The sequence below is a fragment of the Littorina saxatilis genome, unplaced genomic scaffold, assembly GCF_037325665.1.
Source record: "Littorina saxatilis isolate snail1 unplaced genomic scaffold, US_GU_Lsax_2.0 scaffold_467, whole genome shotgun sequence".
In the NCBI taxonomy this organism is placed as follows: Eukaryota; Metazoa; Mollusca; class Gastropoda; order Littorinimorpha; family Littorinidae; genus Littorina; species Littorina saxatilis.
This window is the reverse complement of record NW_027127422.1, coordinates 201-22,500: the sequence shown is the minus strand read 5'-3', so window position 1 is coordinate 22,500 and position 22,300 is coordinate 201. Positions and strand designations below refer to the sequence as shown.

Here is a 22,300-nt window from a genome sequence, read left to right as displayed (position 1 = left end):
TATTCGTTAATTTTCATTTCAAGATACAAATCTTCTAAAAGACAGAACGCTCTCGTGTTCAGCTGACACTGGAGTTGCCAGTGCGGATCTTTTCTTTTGTCGGGAATTCCCGAACCGTTTGCGGTATGCGCCGTTTGGGTATAACCGTCTATTATAGTGGATTATTTTTAGATCAGTGCATGCTGCAGGAGTACGGGAGACAACTCCAACTGACTAAATTTGTCGTCTGCTTTTGTTTTCGATACGAGACGAAGCACTGAATTATGCCGCTGAAAAAACCCTAAAGCCTGCAAAAGATCAGCATTAGAATTTAGATCAAACCGATCATTTTGTTTTTCAACTTTTATCCAAATCATGCAGTTTGTAATCAAAGTAAGAGCTCTGAAGTTGTTCATGTTGGTTTCTTTGTTGTGGTTTCTTTGAAACTAAACAAATACAACATTATACACACACTGTGTTGATGTATTTACTATATTATGTGTGTGTTCTACAGCGCGCGCGCGCGTGTGTGTGTGTGTGTGTGTGTGTGTGTGTGTGTGTGTGTGTGTGTGTGTGTGCGTGTGTGTGTGGGCACATGACTTTGGAACAATTCCATGGAATGTGTTATAAGCTGTTTGGCGCAAATTCATAATGTCCTATTAGACTTTCTGAAAGCGGTCAAATGTCCTATTGATGCTGAAGAACTCAGGACATTTGTCCTATAGGTATGGATTTGTAGCAACATCCCTGAACAAGTGGCTCTATCCCATCTCCCCCCTTTCCCCATCGCGATAAACCTTGAACGGTTGAAAACGACGTTAAACACCAAATAAAGAAAGAAAGAAAGATCTATACAAATGTCTAGATCAGTAGACGAAAAGCCTGCTCATATCAAGTAGAACTGAAGCCGAGGGCACTGTTCACTAGCAGGTTTCTTGTCTTTGTTTCAGGACCTTACTGATGAATGCTGGTGCCATTCTCAACTTCAGACTGTAAGTAAAGAATTTCAGTAGTGTAGTACAGTGGTACCTCCCTTTACGACCCCTCTCTTTTACGGGTCTCTCAATATTAGGACCGACTTTTCTCTGACGGATTTTTTCTCCTTCTTTGTCTTAGTATTTCTCACCTCCATATTACGTCCCCCTCTCTGATACGACATACGACCGTCCATACGTGGACTTATAACGACTTTTCTCAAAATTATCACGGGTTTAGTTTACTCTAATTTATATCTCCAGTCGAGTGAGTAAGCGATACGTACACAAACGTGCTGAAATTCTGTCCGTGTACAACATCACTTTGGCACGCAAACGGCTGAAGCCATGGTTTTTCGTTTCTATTTCAGGTCATTACTTTATTTTGAATAGATAAAGGTCATTCGCCAGATGTCTGCTTCATTTTGCAAAGAACTGTGCAGGAACTTCTACCTTTTAAACACGCAAAGTTACAGAAACGTTATGAAAGTAATCCGAACATCGAACCAAAACCGAAAGTTGTGGTGACGTCATGAAATTTTGCGATATGTATGTATGCAAAGCGTGTGTAAACATTTTCAGTCTAGCTAACAATGGCGGCCGACAAACACGGTTTTTGAGTCACTTGAGAAAAAGTGACTCTATGTAATCGGTCAGTGTTAGTCTGTCCGACCGGCCGTCCGGCCGGCCGTCCGTAGACACCACCTTAACGTTGGACTTTTCTCGGAAACTATCAAAGCGATCGGGCTCATATTTTGTTTAGTCGTGACCTCCAATGACCTCTACACTTTAACGATGGTTTCGTTGACCTTTGACCTTTTTCAAGGTCACAGGTCAGCGTCAAAGGAAAAATTAGACATTTTATATCTTTTCTCGGAAACTATCAAAGCGATCGGGCTCATATTTTGTTTAGTCGTGACCTCCAATGACCTCTACACTTTAACGATGGTTTCGTTGACCTTTGACCTTTTTCAAGGTCACAGGTCAGCGTCAAAGGAAAAATTAGACATTTTATATCTTTGACAAAGTTCATCGGATGTGATTGAAACTTTGTAGGATTATTCTTTACATCAAAGTATTTACATCTGTAGCCTTTTACGAACGTTATCAGAAAAACAAGGGAGATAACTAGCCTTTTCTGTTCGGCAACACACAACTTAACGTTGGGCTTTTCTCGGAAACTATAAAAGTGACCGGGCTCAAATTTTATGTGAACGTGACTCATTGTGTTGTGAATAGCAATTTCTTCCTGTCCATCTGATGCCTCATATAATATTCAGAACTGCGAAAGTGACTCGATCGAGCGTTTGCTCTTCTTGTTAAATCTGGAAATGTTCTTGGTTTTCCCCGATCCGTGACCGAATGACGCGATATATACAACCACGCGTTCGTTTGAATCAATAAATTCTCCTCAGAATCCCGTCAGTGAAGTTTGAAGGTGAGTAGTGGAGTGTCCTAAATTACTCAACTCTGTGGACAGTCTGTAGTGCAGTTATGTCCCTTGAATGAGCGAGTCAAGTTTCAAGTTTTGGCCACAATTTTCCATCAGTTTCAACACACTGCCGCGGTTCTTTACGTCTGCAAATACGTTTTGTTCCTTGCGTTTGGGACACTTTTCTTTATTTTTAACCAAGTCTTTGCTGGGTATCGTATGACTATATGATTAGTAGCTGGTATCGACATCGATGTGCATTTGCTTTGGGACCACATGTTTTTGTTCGACCTCAGTTTGTTTATTTCAAACCTTAACCCACGAGTAGTTATGGGGCTTGATTAAACAAGCAAGAAAACTGTGTGGGTAATTAATTGAATAGAAAACAGGTTACCATAATAGTTTAAGGAAAGAATAACATTACTTTGTGGGCGGCATCAATCAAAACGCCCGTGTCATTCCGGATCATTGACGGACCCAGACATAAAACAATCCTCCATGTACCCCTCCATATAACGACCGAATTTCGGTTACATTTTCAAAGTCGTTAGACAGAGGTACCACTGTACAAATGTACACTGGTCTAACGCAATATGTTCTGACCCTTGTGTTTTTGTATGTTAGTGTGGCAGAAGGGGTCCATGTTGACCAAAAGTGGGGGATTCCCTGCAGGTGGATTTCCTGTAACGTTTCGCAGATCTCGCCGAAAGTCATGTCATGCTTAGCAACCTAATAGCTAGAATCCATCGTACTCGCATGTTTGCTTGGCGCACCGTACGCGATTGACGCCACACGAAGGAAGGGAGATAAACGCGCAAAACACTGGAGAAGATAAGGAAGAGTTACTGGGAATGGATGTACAGAAAAACCATAAAATTAAAAACCAAAATCGGTTCAGCGCAGCACGCTGAGAGCACGTGTTGAAAATTTTCATCGACCAGATTGTGTCCGGGGTCTACCTGAATATGCCCACCAAATTTGAAGGAGATCCATCGAGAACTTTGGCCGTGCATCGCGAAGTGACAGAAAGACAGACAGACAGACAGACAGACACACACAAGCCGTATATAGATACTAGATGAATACTCGCTTCGCCGGGTACCCGGCTTCGCCGGGAAGAAGTAGAGCCGAATACCTGGCTTCGCCGGTGACCCGGCAAAGTACGCCGGCTTTGCCGGCGCACCGTACGAAGGAAGGGAGATAAACGCGCAAAGCACTGGAGAAGATAAGGAAGATTTACTGGGAATGGATGTACAGAAAAACCAAAATCGGTTCAGCGCTGCGCGCTGAGAGCACGTGTTGAAAATTTTCATCGACCAGATTGTGTTTTGGGTCTACCTAAATATGCCCACCAAATTTGAAGCAGATCCATCGAGAACTTTGGCCATGCATCGCGAAGTGACCGACAGACAGACACAGACAAGCCGTATATATAGATATATAGATAGATATACTAGATGAATACCCGCTTCGCCGGGTACCCGGCTTCGCCGATTGACGCCACACAAAGGAAGGGAGATAAACGCGCAAAACACTGGAGAAGATAAGGAAGAGTTACTGGGAATGGATGTACAGAAAAACCATAAAAACCAAAATCCGTTCAGAGCACGTGTTGAAAATTTTCATGTGTCCGGGGTCTACCTGAATATGCCCACCAAATTTGAAGCAGATCCATCGAGAACTTTGGCCGTGCATCGCGAAGTGACAGAAAGACAGACAGACACACACAAGCCGTATATAAGATACTGAACGGCAAAAGTTAGGGACCGCCCTTGAACAAATCAGCTGACTTCATCTGTGCCAAACTCCTTGTTCCTAAGTTTTTAAAACCAAATGGCTGTCAGGCCGTACACACGTGTTAGCAGGAAACTTGCTCGGGATCCACGGAGGCCTGGCTGGGGCACGAGACAGAAACTGCCAAACTGCAAAAAGTGTACCATTTTTAGGCTGGCGCGTGGGCAAGCCTGGGCGGGAAAGATGAAAAATTCGTTATGCACGTGCAGGGAGGATGTGTTGAGAGTGAACTGTTGTCACCAGTTAGGCTTTATAGCCCCGCGATTTTCCGCTAGCAACCATCTTCTCACTATGCCTCCCAGACGAAAGGTGACGACCTTCAACAAAGCCCGGGCCATCGCATGGCTGCAAGACGGCGTAAGCAAGCGAGAAGTGGGCAGACGACTTGGAGTGTCCCATTCTGTCGTGGTCAGGCTGCATCAGAAGTTCCAGGCCACCAACAGCGTTCTGGAGAGGCCCAGGTCAGGACGGCCTAAGAAGACAACACAGCGTGAAGATCGCTTCATCAGAAGACAAGCTCTGCAGCAGCGAGGCACCACTGCAAACATCATCAGGGGCCAGCTGAGGGTGGCAACAAACACCAACGTCAGCGCAGCACGAAAACCATCCGCAAACGCCTGCACGAAGTTGGCCTGCGATCACGTCGTCCAGCTGTACGGCCACGATTGACAGTAGCTCATCGCCAGGCTCGTTTGGCGTTCTGTCACAACCATGCCAGGTGGACACGCCAGCAATGGGCCGATGTGCTGTTCAGCGATGAGTCCCGCTTTAATCTGCACCATCATGACGGTCGGGCTCGTGTGTGGAGGCGTCAGGATGAGGGCCATCGAGCACCTGTGGGATGAGCTGGACAGGCGAGTGAGGAACAACCACCCACCCCAAGGAACCTGCAGCAACTGCTTCAGTTCCTGCAAATCGAATGGCAGGCCATTCCTCAGGCCTTCTGCAGGAAGCTGGTAAACTCAATGCGTAACAGGACTGCAGAAGGCATCGCAAAACGCGGCGGACACACCCATTACTGAACTGTTCGGAACTTGCAAATTTTGTTTTCGACCCCCATGTTGTTTCAGAGCATGTTGACACGTAATGCGTGAATGAAATGTCACCATATTTTGGAAAAGGATCGCAGAGATAATGAATTAAACATGTTACAAATTTGATACAATTTTGTTGGGTGGTTTGGAAGCTGTGTTTGTTTGTGTAAGTGGTCCCTAACTTTTTCCTATGAGTATAGATATATATATAGATATGTGTACATCTATTTGAATCTTGATTTTGTCCTGGACTATTGCAGGAGAAAAAGCCATGATGAAGGGGCGTTTGGTGCAGTAGCGGATGCCACATTAGGTGAGTTTAGTGTCCCAATTTGGTCATGTACCGGTAGATCTATTTAAATCACTAAGATACTTTGGAGAGAAACTAGAAGCATGAGTGAGACATGTACAATGTATGTATTTTAATACAGTACAGTGTGTGTTACTGTTAACCAACACTTTGCATATAATATTAACTTTCCATGAAAGTATTTGAGAAATAGCTTGCAGAATAAAACAAGCTCTGCTGAATGATGAAACCCTACCATAACATTTAAATTGCTTTTACTTCTTAAAGTTTCTGTGGCACTCTGTGTTTTTGAATTTGAGTGTGTGTGTGTCACTGTCAGAGAGAGGGGGGGGGGGGGGAGACTGAGAGAAAGAGACAGAGATATGGACGACTGCATTACCTTTCTTTGATTCACTGCATCTTTGTCTGGCAGGAGACAAAGTGCGAGAGTTTCTGCTGAGTCTGCGAACAATGAGGGTCTTCATTGGGCTATGGAACGTCTTCATCATGTTTCTCATGCTTGTGTGAGTGAATTACTTTTTTTTTTAAATGAGGGCCTGCGTGGGCTACAGACTTGATTTTTTCTGACAACATGGATGCAATATTTCATGCACCGGGTAACACACATACACATGTACGTATAGATGGCTCTAGTCTTAGGATAAGGATAAGGATCATGTAGTTTTTTGAGACTACGTTCATGGAAATTTGGGTTGCTTTGTCTCTGGGGAAAGTGAGCTGCCATACAGTACAGCGCTACCCAATTTTTGTCTTGCGTACTTTTGTGATAATAAGCTCGTCAAGCATACTCCCACATGCTTTAATAGATGCTAGCTATAGCATTGTGTAGGTTTTTGTTTTTTTTGCGTTTGGGATATATATGGCAAATTCGGTTACTTTTTAGGGACGATGGATAATGATCGTAGCCAGTAATGCACCCTTTGCAATACCTCAGTATTCTGCTTCATGTATTCAGTTTCTTTGTGAGGATGAAAGCTAGTGAGGATATCCCTGCGTACAGAAATGAGCTGCACGTTTGTGATTTTCTGAAAATCTGAGATTCCTTGAACGGTCCGAACTGTCTTTAATTAGTTTTAAAAAAAGAACAAAAAGTGCAAAGAAACATGAAATAAAGAAAGACAGAGGGAAGCAACAAAAAAAAAGACAGGCAGGCAGGCAGAATGAAACAAAAAGTAAGGAAGAAAGAAACAAAAGAAGTCCAAACTTACGAAGAAACAAACAAACACAAAACCCGCCTCTTATATTATAACCTAACGACATACCAGACAGCCAACCATTAAACCTGCTACCTTATCAGGGTAATCTTTCTGACTTAAAATCAGCGCAGGGAAATGTATAATATGGTACAATGTACTTAAACACTATCAATGATAATTACTTAAATATGCCAGTAGTTATGGCAGTAAGTTCTGCCGGTGTCATCTGTTTGGAACGAATCGGGAATATAACAGTTGGAGGGGAGATCGAGAGGGATGACGTTAAAACAAAAGCTAAGTTTTTACACATGGGGTGTTGCTTAATTACTATGGTTACAGTATAGTTTTACTGAGTACCAGATTAAATAGTTCACTCTCAGACATTCGAGCTCTTGCTGAGTCCTGTTCTGATAATTATATACAGTATCTAAAAGTAAAACTGTCATGTTTGCAAATTCTCCGAGGGTGTGATTGCTAAGTAATGTGAGGAGTTATGTCCCTTGGTGTGTGTGCTGGTTGTCAGACTTTCTTGTAATGGTGGACATTCTAGTTATTCAGTTTTTGTTGTTTATAAAAATGTTAGTTCATTTGTTTTGTTTTGTATGTGTTGTTTTTAAAATAAGATTGGTACAGAACAGCTATGGCAAATGCATCCTACAGGGATATTTATCTTCTTTCTTTTTCTTCTTCAAATAACTTGTTCCAAGAAAAGTCAGAAGGAGATTAGCTGACATTATTTTACACATGAATACATGTATATATATATATATACATATATATATATATACACACATACATTATACCCAGCCACATAGGCACTGATCCCTCACGGTCATTGTGGCTTAATTAATATTATTAAAACTGTACATTATGCATGAAGTTATTATAGTCACTGAAACGTTTTTTGCACCCTTTTGATTACAGGTTCTTTGCACACTGAAACAGGATGAAGGGAAAGCCACGGGATTCATAACCATCACAGATCATTATCAGCAGGATAGTCCTCATATTCTCGGCATGAACAGAGACACATTAACAACAGTGATGTGTCACCATGGTGTGAAAAACCACACTGGACTGCCAAAAAGAGTGTGGTGTGTTACTGATTGTGCGTTGGGGGGTACCTTTATCTCTCGCAGTATCTTTGTTTATTTTGAGGGATGTTTATTGTTATTGACAGTAAAGTCATGAGTAGAATTAGGTTAGAAGATTAGAGTGCCTGTTTTTCACACAGAATTTTTTTCTATTTTAGGATGTCTTATTTGGTTACTTAGTGTATTTTTTCTCCCAATGATTTTCTTCAGGGTGTCTGTGTTGAACTTACAGGAAGTTTTAGACAGTGGTGTTTTTGAGACAGACAAATATTGAACTGCTAACTCGACCCCCATCACCTGTGGTGCGAGGTACGGTTAAAGAAACAGTCAGACCTACTTTATCACAGTAGGTGCTATGTTCATGTGGTTTAAATGTACACCTACATTTGTGCCCTCAGAACTGTGTTGCAAAAATCATTTCTGTGTGTGTGTGTGCGTGTGTGTGTGTGTGTGTGTGTGTGTGTGTGTGTGTGTGTGTGTGTTCATCACATGCATTTTGTTTGTGTCTTTCATTTATACAGAAAGTTGTGAATACAATGTATGGTTACACAGCTTTTGTCACATTATTGCTTGGTCTTCATCCTTGTGTATATGAATCCTCACTTCCAAGATATTTATACTGCAGTACACTATTGCTTGTTTGGAGTGTGATGAGTGTGTGTGTGCATGCGTGCGTATATGTGTGTGTGTGTGTGTGTGTGTGTGTGTGTTGGAGGTGTGGTACGTTTTGATACATACATAGTGAGTGTGTGTGTGTGTGTGTGTGTGTGTGTGTGTGTGTGTGTGAGAGAGAGAGAGAGAGAAAGAGAAGGAGAGAGATTCAGTTTCTCAGCGCTGTCGTGGACGCTGATCAAAGACTAAAGAGAAGGAGAGAGTGGGTGAATTTTCTTGGTAGCAGCCACTCAATATTTATGCAATGATACACTTCTTCCTGTCAATATGTACATGTATTATTTATAACACTGACAGTAAATGCCATGTTTCCTATTACGTGTGTGATGGCTATGTCAACTGTACTGTCATGGCGGTCACTGTTTGGGGGTAACAATCAATGGAGATTTGTCTGGGAAGGTTTGTTGAGAATGATGTGCATGCATGAGAACTACTATGATCGGTGGACTTATTTCTCTGTCACGGCATATATACAAAATCAGGATTTACTTGTCTGCTTGGGCCCAGAAATGATCATTCATTTTCTATCTGTGTGGTTTACAATAAAAGGAGTTTACACGACATCAGTGCATTCCTTGTTGTTATCTGCTAGATCCTGGATTAGGTTATACCTGTTGTATGATCCAGGGGGATTGATTGACTCTGTGTGTGTGTGTGTGTGTCTGTGTGTGTGAATTGGTTCGCTTTAACGTGTCTGAATAAGGAATACAAAAATCTGGTCAAATCTTACCCTGAAGAGGTTCAGTTAGTCTAATATATCCTCTCGAACCAATCCAGCCCCAAACACATAAACTTGGTCGGCTACAGTAAACTTGAGGGAAAGGGTATCTGTGCTCGTTTTACCACTACAGTGAAACTCCCCTTTTCCATAGCATTTGGTCTATGCCTTTTCGAACACTGTAATCCAAGACCCCCTCCCTTCACACACACACAGATGCACAGACCCTGAACCCTGGATCCCCACCTGCTGCCCCCCCCCCTCGATCCCTCCAGGGTAAACTAGAAAGAGATTAAGCTGACATATGATTGTGTGAATTACGGCAGTACACCTTAAAGGTATCCAGTGCGGGGGAAAATCTCGAAACACCCATCAACACTAAAAAAAATCGATCACTAAGATTGACAGAGTCGAGTGACAAGAGACGAACGAACACAGACAGAGCAACAAACCAGCAAGCACAAACTATTCCAATGTTGTTTTTCTTCTCTCAGTCGTGAATATTAGGAATCAGATATCTGATATCCCGTCCGGTTCTCTCTCTGAATGGCAAACCCACGAGGGAGAGACAACAGATAGCTGATTAGAGTTTTATCATGAATAATTTGCATGCTGAGTTCTGACATTGTCCCGTATTCCAACCTCGACACATTCTGCAGCACACAAGTTCATTGTACCAGCCCCAGGGTAAAGTACGGGCCGTCCCGAAGCCAGATATGTGGCCGTTCTAATCCGTGTTTTTGTTCTTTGAAACGATTAATTTGAGCTTAAAATAATTATTACCCCCGCCACGAAACCACACAGACACACACACGCACGTACGCACACTCACACACGCACGCACACACACACACACAAACACACACACACACACAAACACACACACACACACACACACACACACACACACACACTAAACAAACACTAAACAAACAAAAAGAACAATGACCTAAAATTCGAAATCAACACACATAAAAATAAATAATGAATCATAATTGAGTGTATAAAACCCGACTAAAAAATATAATGTAGTACGCATGCAAAGCAAACCGCTTCAGGCGCGTTACAGGCACAGTCCTTCCATACAAAACAGTACTGCTCACCAAACCGCTTCAGGCGCGTTACAGGCACAGTCCTTCCATACAAAACAGTACTGCTCACCAAACCGCTTCAGGCGCGTTACAGGCACAGTCCTTCCATACAAAACAGCACTGCTCACCAAACCGCTTCAGGCGCGTTACAGGCACAGTCCTTCCATACAAAACAGTACTGCTCACCAAACCGCTTCTGGCGCGTTACAGGCACAGTCCTTCCATACAAAACAGTACTGCTCACCAAACCGCTTCAGGCGCGTTACAGGCACAGTCCTTCCATACTGACAAAACAGTACTGCTCACCAAACCGCTTCAGGCGCGTTACAGGCACAGTCCTTCCATACAAAACCGCTTCAGGCGCGTTACAGGCACAGTCCTTCCATACAAAACAGTACTGCTCACCAAACCCGTATCTGGCCAGACTTTTACAACGAATAAGATAATCCTTCCACACAGACACATTCCACATATTAATTGCATGGCTGCTTCAAGTGAAAGTTCATATTTATTAATTTAATTCACTACCACTAGTGTCAGTTGATTTTTAAGGCAAGTGTCTGAGTCGGAGGCATGGTATTATCCCAGGTAAAAGCCATGACTGATTTGATATGCCGTGACGCGAATCGTATGCGCATGAGGAAGGATTTTGCCTTTTAAAGCAGAAAACAGTAACTTCTGCTGCACACAAATTCCACGTCCAAACCTCGAGTTGAAGTTGTCATTCTTCTCGCGAAAACCACCATGTCAGTTTACATTGGACATGAGCATCCTAGCTTCTGCTTGGACACATACAGATAATCTACAGCCTTGTTGTTTTCTGTGGGATTTTGTATTGCTATTATTTTCTCTCTCCATGTGTTGCTGTTGTTGCTAAATCAACTTCCAAACTGACACAGGTGTTAATCTGAGAAATGAAGTGAGCTGTTTTCTGGTGAACTTCACCTTAAGTCCGAGGGACATTCGCTGTTCTCTAATTTAAACACATATGCAACTGACTCGAAAATGGTTCGCTATTATGCTGATTATTTTAATTACTATAATCAAGAAAACAATTTTGACGCTGCAAGCTCCCAGAGCCGGATTAGAGTACCAGTTCTGTTCGTCGACTTATTTCAAGTTTCAATGCTGGCAATCATCCATAAAGCTAACAGAACAAATACGGTTGAATTAAAGGCTGCCATATTCGTAGCGTTCATTAATTAATTCATATTGTTTACATGTGCCAATAATGTTGTAAAACTGTGACCTAAGGGGATATAATAACGATTGGCTGTAGCTTTCGAACACAGAAAAAATTATTGATGTTCAGTATTTGTTTGTTTGTTTGTTTGTTTGTTTGTTTGTTTGCTTAACGCCCAGCCGACCACGAAGGGCCATATCAGGGCGGTGCTGCTTTGACATATAACGTGCGCCACACACAAGACAGAAGTCGCAGCACAGGCTTCGTGTCTCACCCAGTCACATTATTCTGACACCGGACCAACCAGTCCTAGCACTAACCACATAATGCCAGACGCCAGGCGGAGCAGCCACTAGATTGCCAATTTTAAAGTCTTAGGTATCGGCCGGGGGTTCGAACCCACGACCTCCCGATCACGGGGCGGACGCCTTACCACTAGGCCAACCGTGCCGGTTATGTTCAGTATTGCAAAGTGGTGTTGATAGTGTCGAATGTAAACAGAACAGTCTGAAAGTGAAAGTGGATGTTTTCCGGAAATTGCGAAGTTAACAAGAATACAGAAAAGCGCGCTTTCCTGCTTAGCACAATACGCTACCGCGCTAATCTGGCGTGTCAATATCACTACGTTTTGCACGTGGAAGGTGAGCGATTTCCTTCACGCGGGGATTGACGAAGCTGTACTGTCTTGGTGACAATATACAGTGCGTTCAGTTTCATTCCGTCAGTTCGACAGCTTGACTAAATCATAGACCATTTATCCTCCATGACTAAATGTAGTAATTTCGCCTTGCGCGACTTGATGAAGCAAGGAGTCCACTTTCTCTTCTCAGCAGATTTAGTGGCCTTGACAGCTTTAGACGGGTTTATTTCTATCTTTTTTGCCATTGTACGCAACCGCGCTTTGACTGTCTCCGACGCCATCTTTGGTTTACGAAACGTCAACGGTCTGTGTTGACGGTCTAAAAATAGCCCAAGTCCCGGAGAACTGTTGCTAAACAATGCAATAAAGAATTAATTATTTCTCGTAATTGGTAAGGACTTCAAACCTAAAACTTTGCAGGAAGCTTAATTTATACATCCCCGCAACGATGGGAAAAGCCCTGGAAGTAATTAAACTAATTAAATAGGACTATATGTCAGCCTTTAAGGTACTCAACTCTTTACTCTAGGAAATGCGTGCAACCCTTTTCCAGTTCTCAGGGGCAAAACTTTAAAGTAGGACGGACACGAAAACGAAGACATGGACAGTGCATGAAAGATAACAGTCTTCAAAGTTTATCCAAATTACAGAGCGCTAAACTTGAAGATTTGAATACAATTCACACACTGATTCTAAAGTATATTCAGTCAGGTTTGTGAATCATGGGTTACTACCTCTGTAACACACTTGTTCCATATTCCAACTCCTAAGAGGAATTAGCAAGATCAAATGTACATCGTTTCAGAAGTAACAATCAATCAGAAAATGAGACTTTTCATTATGACAGCTACATGCAACTTCCGGTAAACTAAGCTAAAAAAAACCCGGTGCGCATGCGTGGCCGAAACTTGGTGATCGACGCAGAAAATTGACTTGTTGCTCAAAGATGATGATATAATGTGTGTTCAGCATTTGCTGTTGTCTAGTTAACACGACTGGCGAATGAGTGCGAGACAAAACAAGACAGCGATCTGTTTATTTATGTGATTTGGTGGTCGCTTCTGGTTTGGTGCTCTTCGTGACCTTCCTAGATCCTGCGTGTCTTTATGGCGCTGTCTCTGTGTTGGTGCTCAGAGAAAGGGAGAATGTACGTTCTGGCTCACCGATTCCGACAGACCCTAAATATTAACGCAAAATAGGCTTCTGGACTAAACTTTTACTAAAATGAAACATGCGACAAAATCAGAAAAATACTGCATAAATCCATACAAAAAAAATACAGTAAAGTAAGGTTGTTTTGAACCAATGCCGGGTCTGTCGGAATCAGTAACCCAGAACGTACATTCTCCCTTTCTCTCTGTGCAACGCTAAATTTAGTTTCCATTGAAATATTAATCCAATTTGCCCGTCGTAGCCAAGCCCAAGACTACCGTATTGATCTGGTAAAAACAAACAGCCAGCCTGCCGCAAGCTAGTCTTCTATATTCCTCCAATGGCAAGACAAGATTAAATCATGTGATAGCAACAGTTACGTCACGTCCACCCTAATGTTTTGTTGTGGCTAGCAACGGGGCTGGGATATCTTGTCATATTACTTTGGTGGTTGTGCTGTTCAGACTTGTTGGAAGCGGTGGCAGTTTTCTGTGAGAGAAGTGTTTGAATTTGTGTTTCTGTTGATTAATCTCATGTCTCAAGACAGTATTTCTTCACAAGAATTAGCTCAGGAAATTAGTGAAGCGCAAGCAGCTAACCAAAAACTGTTAGATTCAGAAAGTATGGCTTTTGAGCAAGCTCAGGAAATTCCTCTTCCACCACCAACACCATCAGAATTTTGGACAGAAGAAGAGAAGAAAACTTTGTTAGAGAATCGGAAGTATTTTGAAGAAATGGTGCAAATTGTAGATAAAGCTGTAAAAGAAGGGCCGATAGAATTACCTAAAAAGCCGAAAAGAAAGATTGAGCAGTTGTTCAAAGAAAAAACAGGAGTAAAGAAAAGCAGAAATGATCTCACAACTCCACAGGCATTACACAATTATCTGATTTCTAATCAAGCTGATATAAAAACAACGATTTCCAGAGAAGCTTTTTCTGAGAAATTATTTGAAAACCCATCAAATGAAGACGAAATGGTAGAAAGATTAAACAAAGGAGTGAGAAATTTAGCTAGACAAGATGCACAGACTATGATGATTTACATTCAGTTTGGCAACTTTTTAATTCTGTGTAAAAACTGGCAGGAGAAGGAGAGGAAAGAAGGGAGAATAACAGAAACTTGGGCTGACTGGTTGAAAGCAAAAACAGGCTATTCCGATGTTCATGCACGGAAATTACGAGCCGTTGCAGGTGTTCTTTATGGATATCCTGGATTTTTTGCTGTTGGTCTCCCCTTTCGTTTTATTTACAGCAAGCTAAATAACATTAAGAGCATGCTGCAAGTGCCAGAATTTGCTTCCATCTGGAAACAACATCCTCATGTACCAGAAACAAGCCAGCTCCAACATTCTCAAGAATTCTAGGATTCTAAAAATAGTACCGTTCACGCGTGAACGGTAGGTCTTGCTGGTAAACCGGCGGCTTGGGTCACTCTGTTTCAACGCTTCGCTTCACTACGCTTCACTACGCTTCACTACGCTTCACTACGCTTCAATATTTAGGCTGCCTTTTCAGGCGGCCACCGAGTGCACTTTATGCAAATGACTTGTTTATTGAATCAAGCTTTGACAAGTGTACTTGGTGGCTGCTTTGAAACTCAACAAAGCCTTCTCCCCTTTCACAAACACTCCCCTTTCACAAGCAACGTCCTTTTCCCCGCTGCAGTCAAAACAAAGCTGTCATAGCGGGTTTTCCCGATTGACAAAAATTCTTATTACACACTCAGACTATTTGGAGTCGCGTTTGTCCTCCAGTGGCCAATTGCATAAGAATATTCTGGTGATGAATAAACGCGCTTTGTGTCATTAGCATCTAAAGATTTCTTGTTTACAATAGTTGTGTTGATCTGATGAAGCGTGGAACTGATCTTAGGGTTGTCATGGTGAAACACTCGCTTCTGAAACAGTGCTTCCTTGTAGTTATCATGCGATATGCTCGACTTTACAACCTGTTTGCTTACACCCTTTGCTTTTTTAACCACCCCTTTCTCACTTGCAACACTGTACATCTTTGCACGCAATCCAACATACTCCTTAATTATCTTCCCATTCATTTCATCTTTCATCTTTCCAATAACCTTCTTGTTAACATTTGAGTGCAATGGTGATTCTTTAGGGTAGTCGCAAGTGTCATAAAAAGAATCTTTTCCTTTTACTGCAGGACTTTCAGCTTCTAGATCTTTGTAAATGTCATCCGCTGGAATGTCAAGTAAGAATGAATCTGTGTCTGTGTAAAGTACTCTCGATTTGGGATATCTTGGTTTCAAATAATCATACAAAAACTCAAGCATCAACAGTTTTGACAACTCTAGCACAGTAAAGCCTATGAATACTGGTTTGTCAAGCTTGACTACAAGTTTTTTCATTAAGATACCATACAGCTGTTCATGAAAGTATTTAAAGTCTTGATACTGTGGTTTGGATGTCAGCTTGATGGCCTCATTTTCTCTTGTAACAAGTCTAACATCCTTTCTCTTGTGTGGGTTTTCCATTGTCTTACCAAAGCAACTGTTGTTCATCAGTTTAAAAAAGTCTTTCTCTGATGCATCAGCGGCTTTGGTTCTCAGTTCTGTGTTTTTCATGATGTAAGGTTTCATAAACTGTTCTTGATCAAATAAAATTATACGATGAACAGCCTTCAAAATTAATCCATGTCTAATGTAAAACTGTAACAGTCTGTAGTGACACACATACTTCTTTTTGTGAAACAGATTGGGCACCAGCTTTGGAGGTTCTCTTGGGTTTACTTTTAACCTCTCAGCCGCTAAAGGATAATCATTATGTAGATCATGAAGTGATAGTGGATAGTCTAAGTCAACTTCTAGTATCCATCCCTTTCGACTGTCTGGGCCTGCTTTTAATATTGTCAGCACAACACATTGTGAAAATGGTCCTGAATAGATCTTAAAGTTCCGAAGTGGAAGCGTCTGACACATTGCCCAACCATACAAATTGTTTGCATCTAGATACATGATGTAATTAGAAGGTTTCATAGGATCAAAGTCGTCCAAGTATTTGTTGTTGGCTTTGCAGTAATTGTGTGAAGCCATACTGATTCCTCCACGTAGTCCATTTTCAATCATCTGAAGTGTAGGTAGATCTGATAGCAAGTCAATCTTTACTCCTGTAAATCTAAGAAATGCATCCCAGCTCATGCCTGGTGCAGATATGTAATGTGAAGGATCTAGATTGTAGTGCTTCATACATGTTCTTCTGTAATTCTCAAATATATCTGCAAGTAAACAAACATCAGCCAACAAATATTGATCATGATAATCACCCATTGTATTACATCCTAATTTATTCCATGCAGTCTTAGCGTGTTCATAGTCTTCGTCACTTATACCTTTACCCTTCAGCCGTGAGAAGTAAGCATCCTTTGGTGGTAACTCATCTTCATCAAACCTCTCCCACGAATCCATGTATTCATATGGATAGACTCCCTTTCTAACTAAGTCACTGTCAAAGTACTTACATGTGATTGGGAAAGCAGTTAGTGATGAAGATAAAGACTCAAGTGTTCCCATCAGATGTTGAGCAGAATCGTAGAAGTGTAAACTATTCAGAGTAAAGGCCATGTACTTTTCTGAAGACTGCGCAATGCATCTTGCTTTGTATTCATCAGTTACTGCCTGCATGATCAGATGTGAATCATAACCGCGCAAGTTATGGAAGAAGATTGGAAGCTTCCAAGTCTTAGGATCAAACTTTAATTGTAGATTACATTTGCTGTGTGCTGCTCCTCGGAACTGCCCACTTACATGATCATGATCTCTTACTATTGGATTGTCTGTGTTTGGTGTTAGACTTTGTTCGCATATCCAACACTGTGTGGTAGAGTTAAACTGTTCTTGGTCTTCAGGTTTCATAACAATGTCTGAAAGATTCAGTTGTTTGGAGCAGTCATTTCGCACTTGGTTCATTTGCTGTAAGAAGTTCTTTGCTGCATTAGGTCCTCTGTACAATTGCGGTTTAGAATGTTTACCATCTGAACTAACAACAATAAATGCATATGAACAGACTTGATGATTACTTAGAGTTACTGTTTTAGGTAGGTCTTTTGGTAAAGGTCCTTCATATGGCACAATGATAGATTCAAAGTCAGCATAAACAACATAAGGACTTTTCTGTAGTTTGCATACATTCTTAAAATACACTTTGCTGTCTGGCGGTGGTGTTGTTAACTTCACAACCGCATCATCAACGCTCTTACAATGTCGCTTGTGTATAAGTGCTGCATGAATTGATGGAATACGCAAGAGACATCGCCTACAAAAGTCTTGTTTACTATTGTGATTGCTTGTGCTCGCCATCAGTCTACTCATTGTACGAATCAAAGTGTAATGATATTTTACACCATCAGTCATTAGTAACATGTCAACATGGTTAGTATCACAATCACCAATCGTTGGTGAGTTCTTTGATATTCTGACTGGTTTCAGTTCATCTTCCTCATCCCACGTGTAAACATTTACGGTGATGGGTTTGTTTTGCTGTTCAAATTTGTCAATGCTTGTAATGCTGACAGGAAATTCAATACCAGTAAAGTTTAGTTTATTTCTGTATGCATGATAGTTAGACACTCTTTCTGCATTTTTCTTTACACTGTACAGTCTTGCCAGAACACACCACAAAAAACATTTGTCATCATCATTCTTTATGTTCAGCACAGCACGTTTTTTGACAAGAGCAGGAGGTAAAGGTATGTAACTTCTACCTCTGATGGGGGCAAATTTACTTAGCTTCAATTCTATTGTTAGAATTTCACCTTCTGACCATCCGGATCCTTTCATCTTTGCATCCTCTGCAGCTTGCTCAAACCGTTTCATCATTTCATCTGCCCAGTTTCCATTCAATTCTGCCATAGAATTAAGTGCTAGTTGTCTGGTTGAAACATGAACTTCTAGCACCTCATCACTGATTGTTTTGTATTTTATTAAACTGACTATCTGCACTTTTACTGGAGGTTCAATCAACAAATTGTTTGGAATTTGTTCAATGGCGTCTTGCACACTGGACTGCACATTTTGAGGATCCGTTACTTGTAATTCAACGGTGTCAAATACTGTCGATAAAGATTCTAATACAGAGTCTTCCATCGCTGTGAGTTTGATTTTATAACTCAAAATAAAAATATAAATTAAAAAAAAATGAAGTTGCTTAGAATTCTTTCTCAGAGCTTCCATTTTTGTTAACACTATAAAATCTGAAATAAAAAATCATTTAACATTTGTACCACGTGGAACTAATTGTAATTCCTCTTTTACAAAGGCTCTTTGCGGTGCTGGTTCTCTCAAGTAATATATAGGTGGATTTGTCTCTACTACTCTCTTGATTTCATGAATGTCAATACTCCAGATTGGATCCGTTGCACGCTTCCTGCTGTCACCCTCAGCTTCACCGGGTGCATATAAATATCTGACTTTCTGATTGAAAGGTAGTAATGCCACTGGTGTTGTTGACTTTGGAGCAACAGGTATTGTTTTCTGTTTGATTGCATCAACTGGTCTTAACCCTGTAGCTTTAAATACCTCCAGATTCATTGCTCTAAGTACTGATGGTAATCTTTTGACCCATTCAGTGTTACGCAATTTACTTTCTGTGTCCAAAAATTCCTGATGGTACTGATATGAAAACAGTTTTTCTGCCAACTGTTTGTTAAAGCTCTCAACAATAGCCTGTGACCTGTGGTTTCCTGGAATACCTCTCTTCACTGTAACATGATGTTTTAACAGAAGCTGGTTGACAGCTCCTTTAAACTCCTTACCATCATCGCACTGAATCATTCTGGGATACTTTAGTGGTCCACGTCTGTAAATTTCTTGCAGGGCAACAGCTGTAGCTATAGCACTTTTCTCTGTCAACGGTTCAGCATCTTTGTATCTTGTTGCAACATCAACTACAGTCAGTGCATACTTATACTTCTTCCTTCTGACTGTGTCATGCGGTAAATACAGCAGGTCTATTTGATGAGTGTCATTCGGTTTAATGTTAACAAAGTGTGGTCGTGTAATTTTTCTTGGTGCAGGTAAATAGATCTGCCAAACTGCCTGCTTTGACAACCATTTCTTTGCTGTATCTTGAGAAACACCTGCTGCGTCACTGAGCTTGTCAATAGCAGTTCTTCCTTTCCAGTATCCTTTTGGGGAATAATATATTTTAGATAACAAAGCATCACTCATGGTTTTTTAAATGACAGAATATTAAGATTTGACAGCACGCGCAATAAAGTAAACAACAGCCATACCAATAACAATGAAAACAATCTCGCCCACCTTCTGCTCTTCTGAAGGCTGATAAAAGTCACCCAGTTTTGGAGGAGCACTTGTCTTCATTTTCTTTCCAGTTACAAGATAGTATTCTTGAATGGCTGCATCAACATTGGCAAAGGTTTTGTTTGCATGTCCTTGCTGCCTGAGTTTATCATTCATAAAGTCTAACTGCGCAATTCGTTTCTTCTCGTATTCATCCTGTGCTTTCGCCAGTTGTTCCATGGCTTTGTTGTGCCTTTCCCTCTCTTCACCATTTTGCAGTTTAGAAAACAAATAGTTGCTGCCAGAAAATGCAAGCGCATTTACAATCGCACCTCCCACCATCATAACCAAGCTAGCCATTTTATTGTCTTACATGTTTATATTTTCTGGAATAATTCCTTGCTTCACCAGGAAGTCTTTTGTTGCAAAGGAAGCTGTCACAACACCAATTAGTTTAGCACCGTCTTCGAAGTCTAACTTTCCCAAGTCGGCTGGTTTCATTCTGAGGAGATTTTTACCCAGCATTGTGTAACCTACACTCAAGCCTCCAATCACTGCAGCGTGATAAACTAGATTAACTATTGTCTTTTCAGAACTCATTTTTATGTTATCAAAATTAAAATATTAAAATTATTCCATATGAAATGAATCCACTGCAGGTACTACTGTGGGCTTTGTTATTGTTTGTACTGCTTTGTTTGTTGGTTTTGGTGTTTCTGATTTTGGTGTTTCTGATTTTGGTCTTTCTGACACTTTATATTTGCCTTGCCAAAGTTTGTAAAGCAAGTATCCACCTCCTCCAACAACAGCTGCTACAGCTACTTTTCTGTATGATAGAAATGAAGATTTTAATTCTTGATCAGTTTGTGTGACCTTAGTCACTTCAGGAATGTTTGGTGTCTGCTCAACTTCAGACATAATGTTCTGCTTTGCCTTTTGATTTAACTTTTTTTGTCTGTTCCATTCGGCTAGTTTTTTTCCTGCTTCTACTCTACCAGGTTTCTTTGTCACTGTGTTCACTTCTGGTATTTTCGTCTGCTTCAACTGATCTGTCATCTTTTTTATTCTGAAAATTAATGTGTTTGAAAGTAATTAATCCAGCAACAAATGGTACTAATAAAGCACCAAATCGATAATACAGGCCACAGGCAAGAGATTCGAGGGACTTGGAAACAACAGGGTCATGAGTTAGATCATGTGTTAAGTCTTCCTCCGAGTCGAGAGGTGTAAAATGTCCAAAAATCTTTGTGTACAAACCTATAACAGTCTGTCCAATACTTCTAACCATCTTAGAACCAAGCACTGATTCATACCGTCCATGATACTTTTCTATATCTTCTGAGGAAAGATGTTGTACTTCTTCCACAGTTAACTGCTGCCCAAGGTAGTGTTTTGTTTTTCCACAAACAGCAAGTGAATACAATCTTTCTTTTTTATCAGGTATAGTCCTACTGTCACAGATTTCAATATCTGTAGCAGTCTGCATCAGCAATTCATCACAGTTCATTTTATTTTGATGCAGAATAAAATAAAAATCTAGTAATTAAACTTGAGTAAGAACTTGGGTAGGAACTTAACAAGAACTTAGGTAGGAACTTGAGTAAGAACTTAGGTAGGAACTTGAGTAAGAACTTAGGTAGGAACTTGAGTAAGAACTTAGTAAGAACTTAGTAAGAACTTGACAAGAACTTAGTAAGAACTTGACAAGAACTTGAGTAAGAACTTGACAAGAACTTGAGTAAGAACTTGACAAGAACTTAGCAAGGATTTCTACAAACATACATACTGAACTGGTTGATCAGTTTTTAAAACCAGTTTCGAGTGCTTAGAAGATTTCAGATTATTCTTTATTCTTTCTCTCTCCTGTTTGTTTTCAATGACATCATTTTCTCGAAGGCACTCTTCAAAACTGTCACGGTCCTTTGAATAGAACAATGTTATTGTTTTGAGTTGCTCTCTAAAGTCTTTCAGAACTGCATTGTATTTTTGTGTTAATATCCAAACTGATATTAATGCATGTCGTCCACTGAATGCAAGCTTTGCTAGTGCACTTTTCTTTCTAACAATGTCACGTTCTGCTGCACAGTCATCAATAATAAACAGTGTTGGCGTGTTCTGAAAAAGATCGAAATAATGCTCCAAGCAAACATTTAGACGATCAGAAGGATTTACAATAAATATATTTTGATCAGACCATATGAATTTTCTCTCCTTGTATGTTCTGTTATGCTTTATGGTTGGACAGAATATGACTATGTGTTCAAAGTGATTTATGTAAACAGTCTGTAATAAATCCAAAACATATCTTGTTTTGCCGCAACCTGTTGCCCCACAAATCAAAGAACAGTGTGGATCTTTTGGAAGAAAATCTAGATACTTCATTTTAACACGTTCAATAAACAATATCCTGTAATCTGCTTTCAGAGATGTTTAACTGCGCATCTGACACAACAAACACGTAGATCTTAACTGATTTACTACTACTCCCTACTTCCTTTTCAATTTGTATTGTGATTCCTTCTGATCCGTTTTCAATTCGCCTTCCACTTCCATGCAGTTTGTTGTCGTCAGTTGTTCTGAGATCCAGCCATAACGCATATTTATTTGTCAAGAAATCTTCTACGCCAACACCGTGTAAATGTAGATCTTTAGCCACAAGATCAGATGTTGGGTCTTTCAATCTTCCTCCAGTAAAGTACTTTCTTGCTTCATCATAGTGTTGGTATGGCAGCATGCCAGATGCAAATATTTGGTTTGGCTGCCCTTCAATTGTGCAAT

General features: G+C 40.7%; 1 protein-coding gene across 1 annotated transcript in view; it reads left to right on the top strand.

Moving 5' to 3' along the window:
- LOC138955882 (protein SMIM7 homolog) overlaps positions 1 to 9,048 on the top strand; it is a 10,799-nt gene extending 1,751 nt beyond the window's left edge. The window contains exons 2-5 of the mRNA XM_070327392.1: positions 930 to 971; positions 5,474 to 5,526; positions 5,936 to 6,026; positions 7,644 to 9,048. Coding sequence (XP_070183493.1) covers positions 930 to 971; positions 5,474 to 5,526; positions 5,936 to 6,026; positions 7,644 to 7,659 — 202 coding nt within the window. The 3' untranslated portion in view covers positions 7,660 to 9,048. The remainder of the gene's footprint in view (positions 1 to 929; positions 972 to 5,473; positions 5,527 to 5,935; positions 6,027 to 7,643) is intronic.
- The last annotated feature ends 13,252 nt before the right edge of the window (positions 9,049 to 22,300 follow it).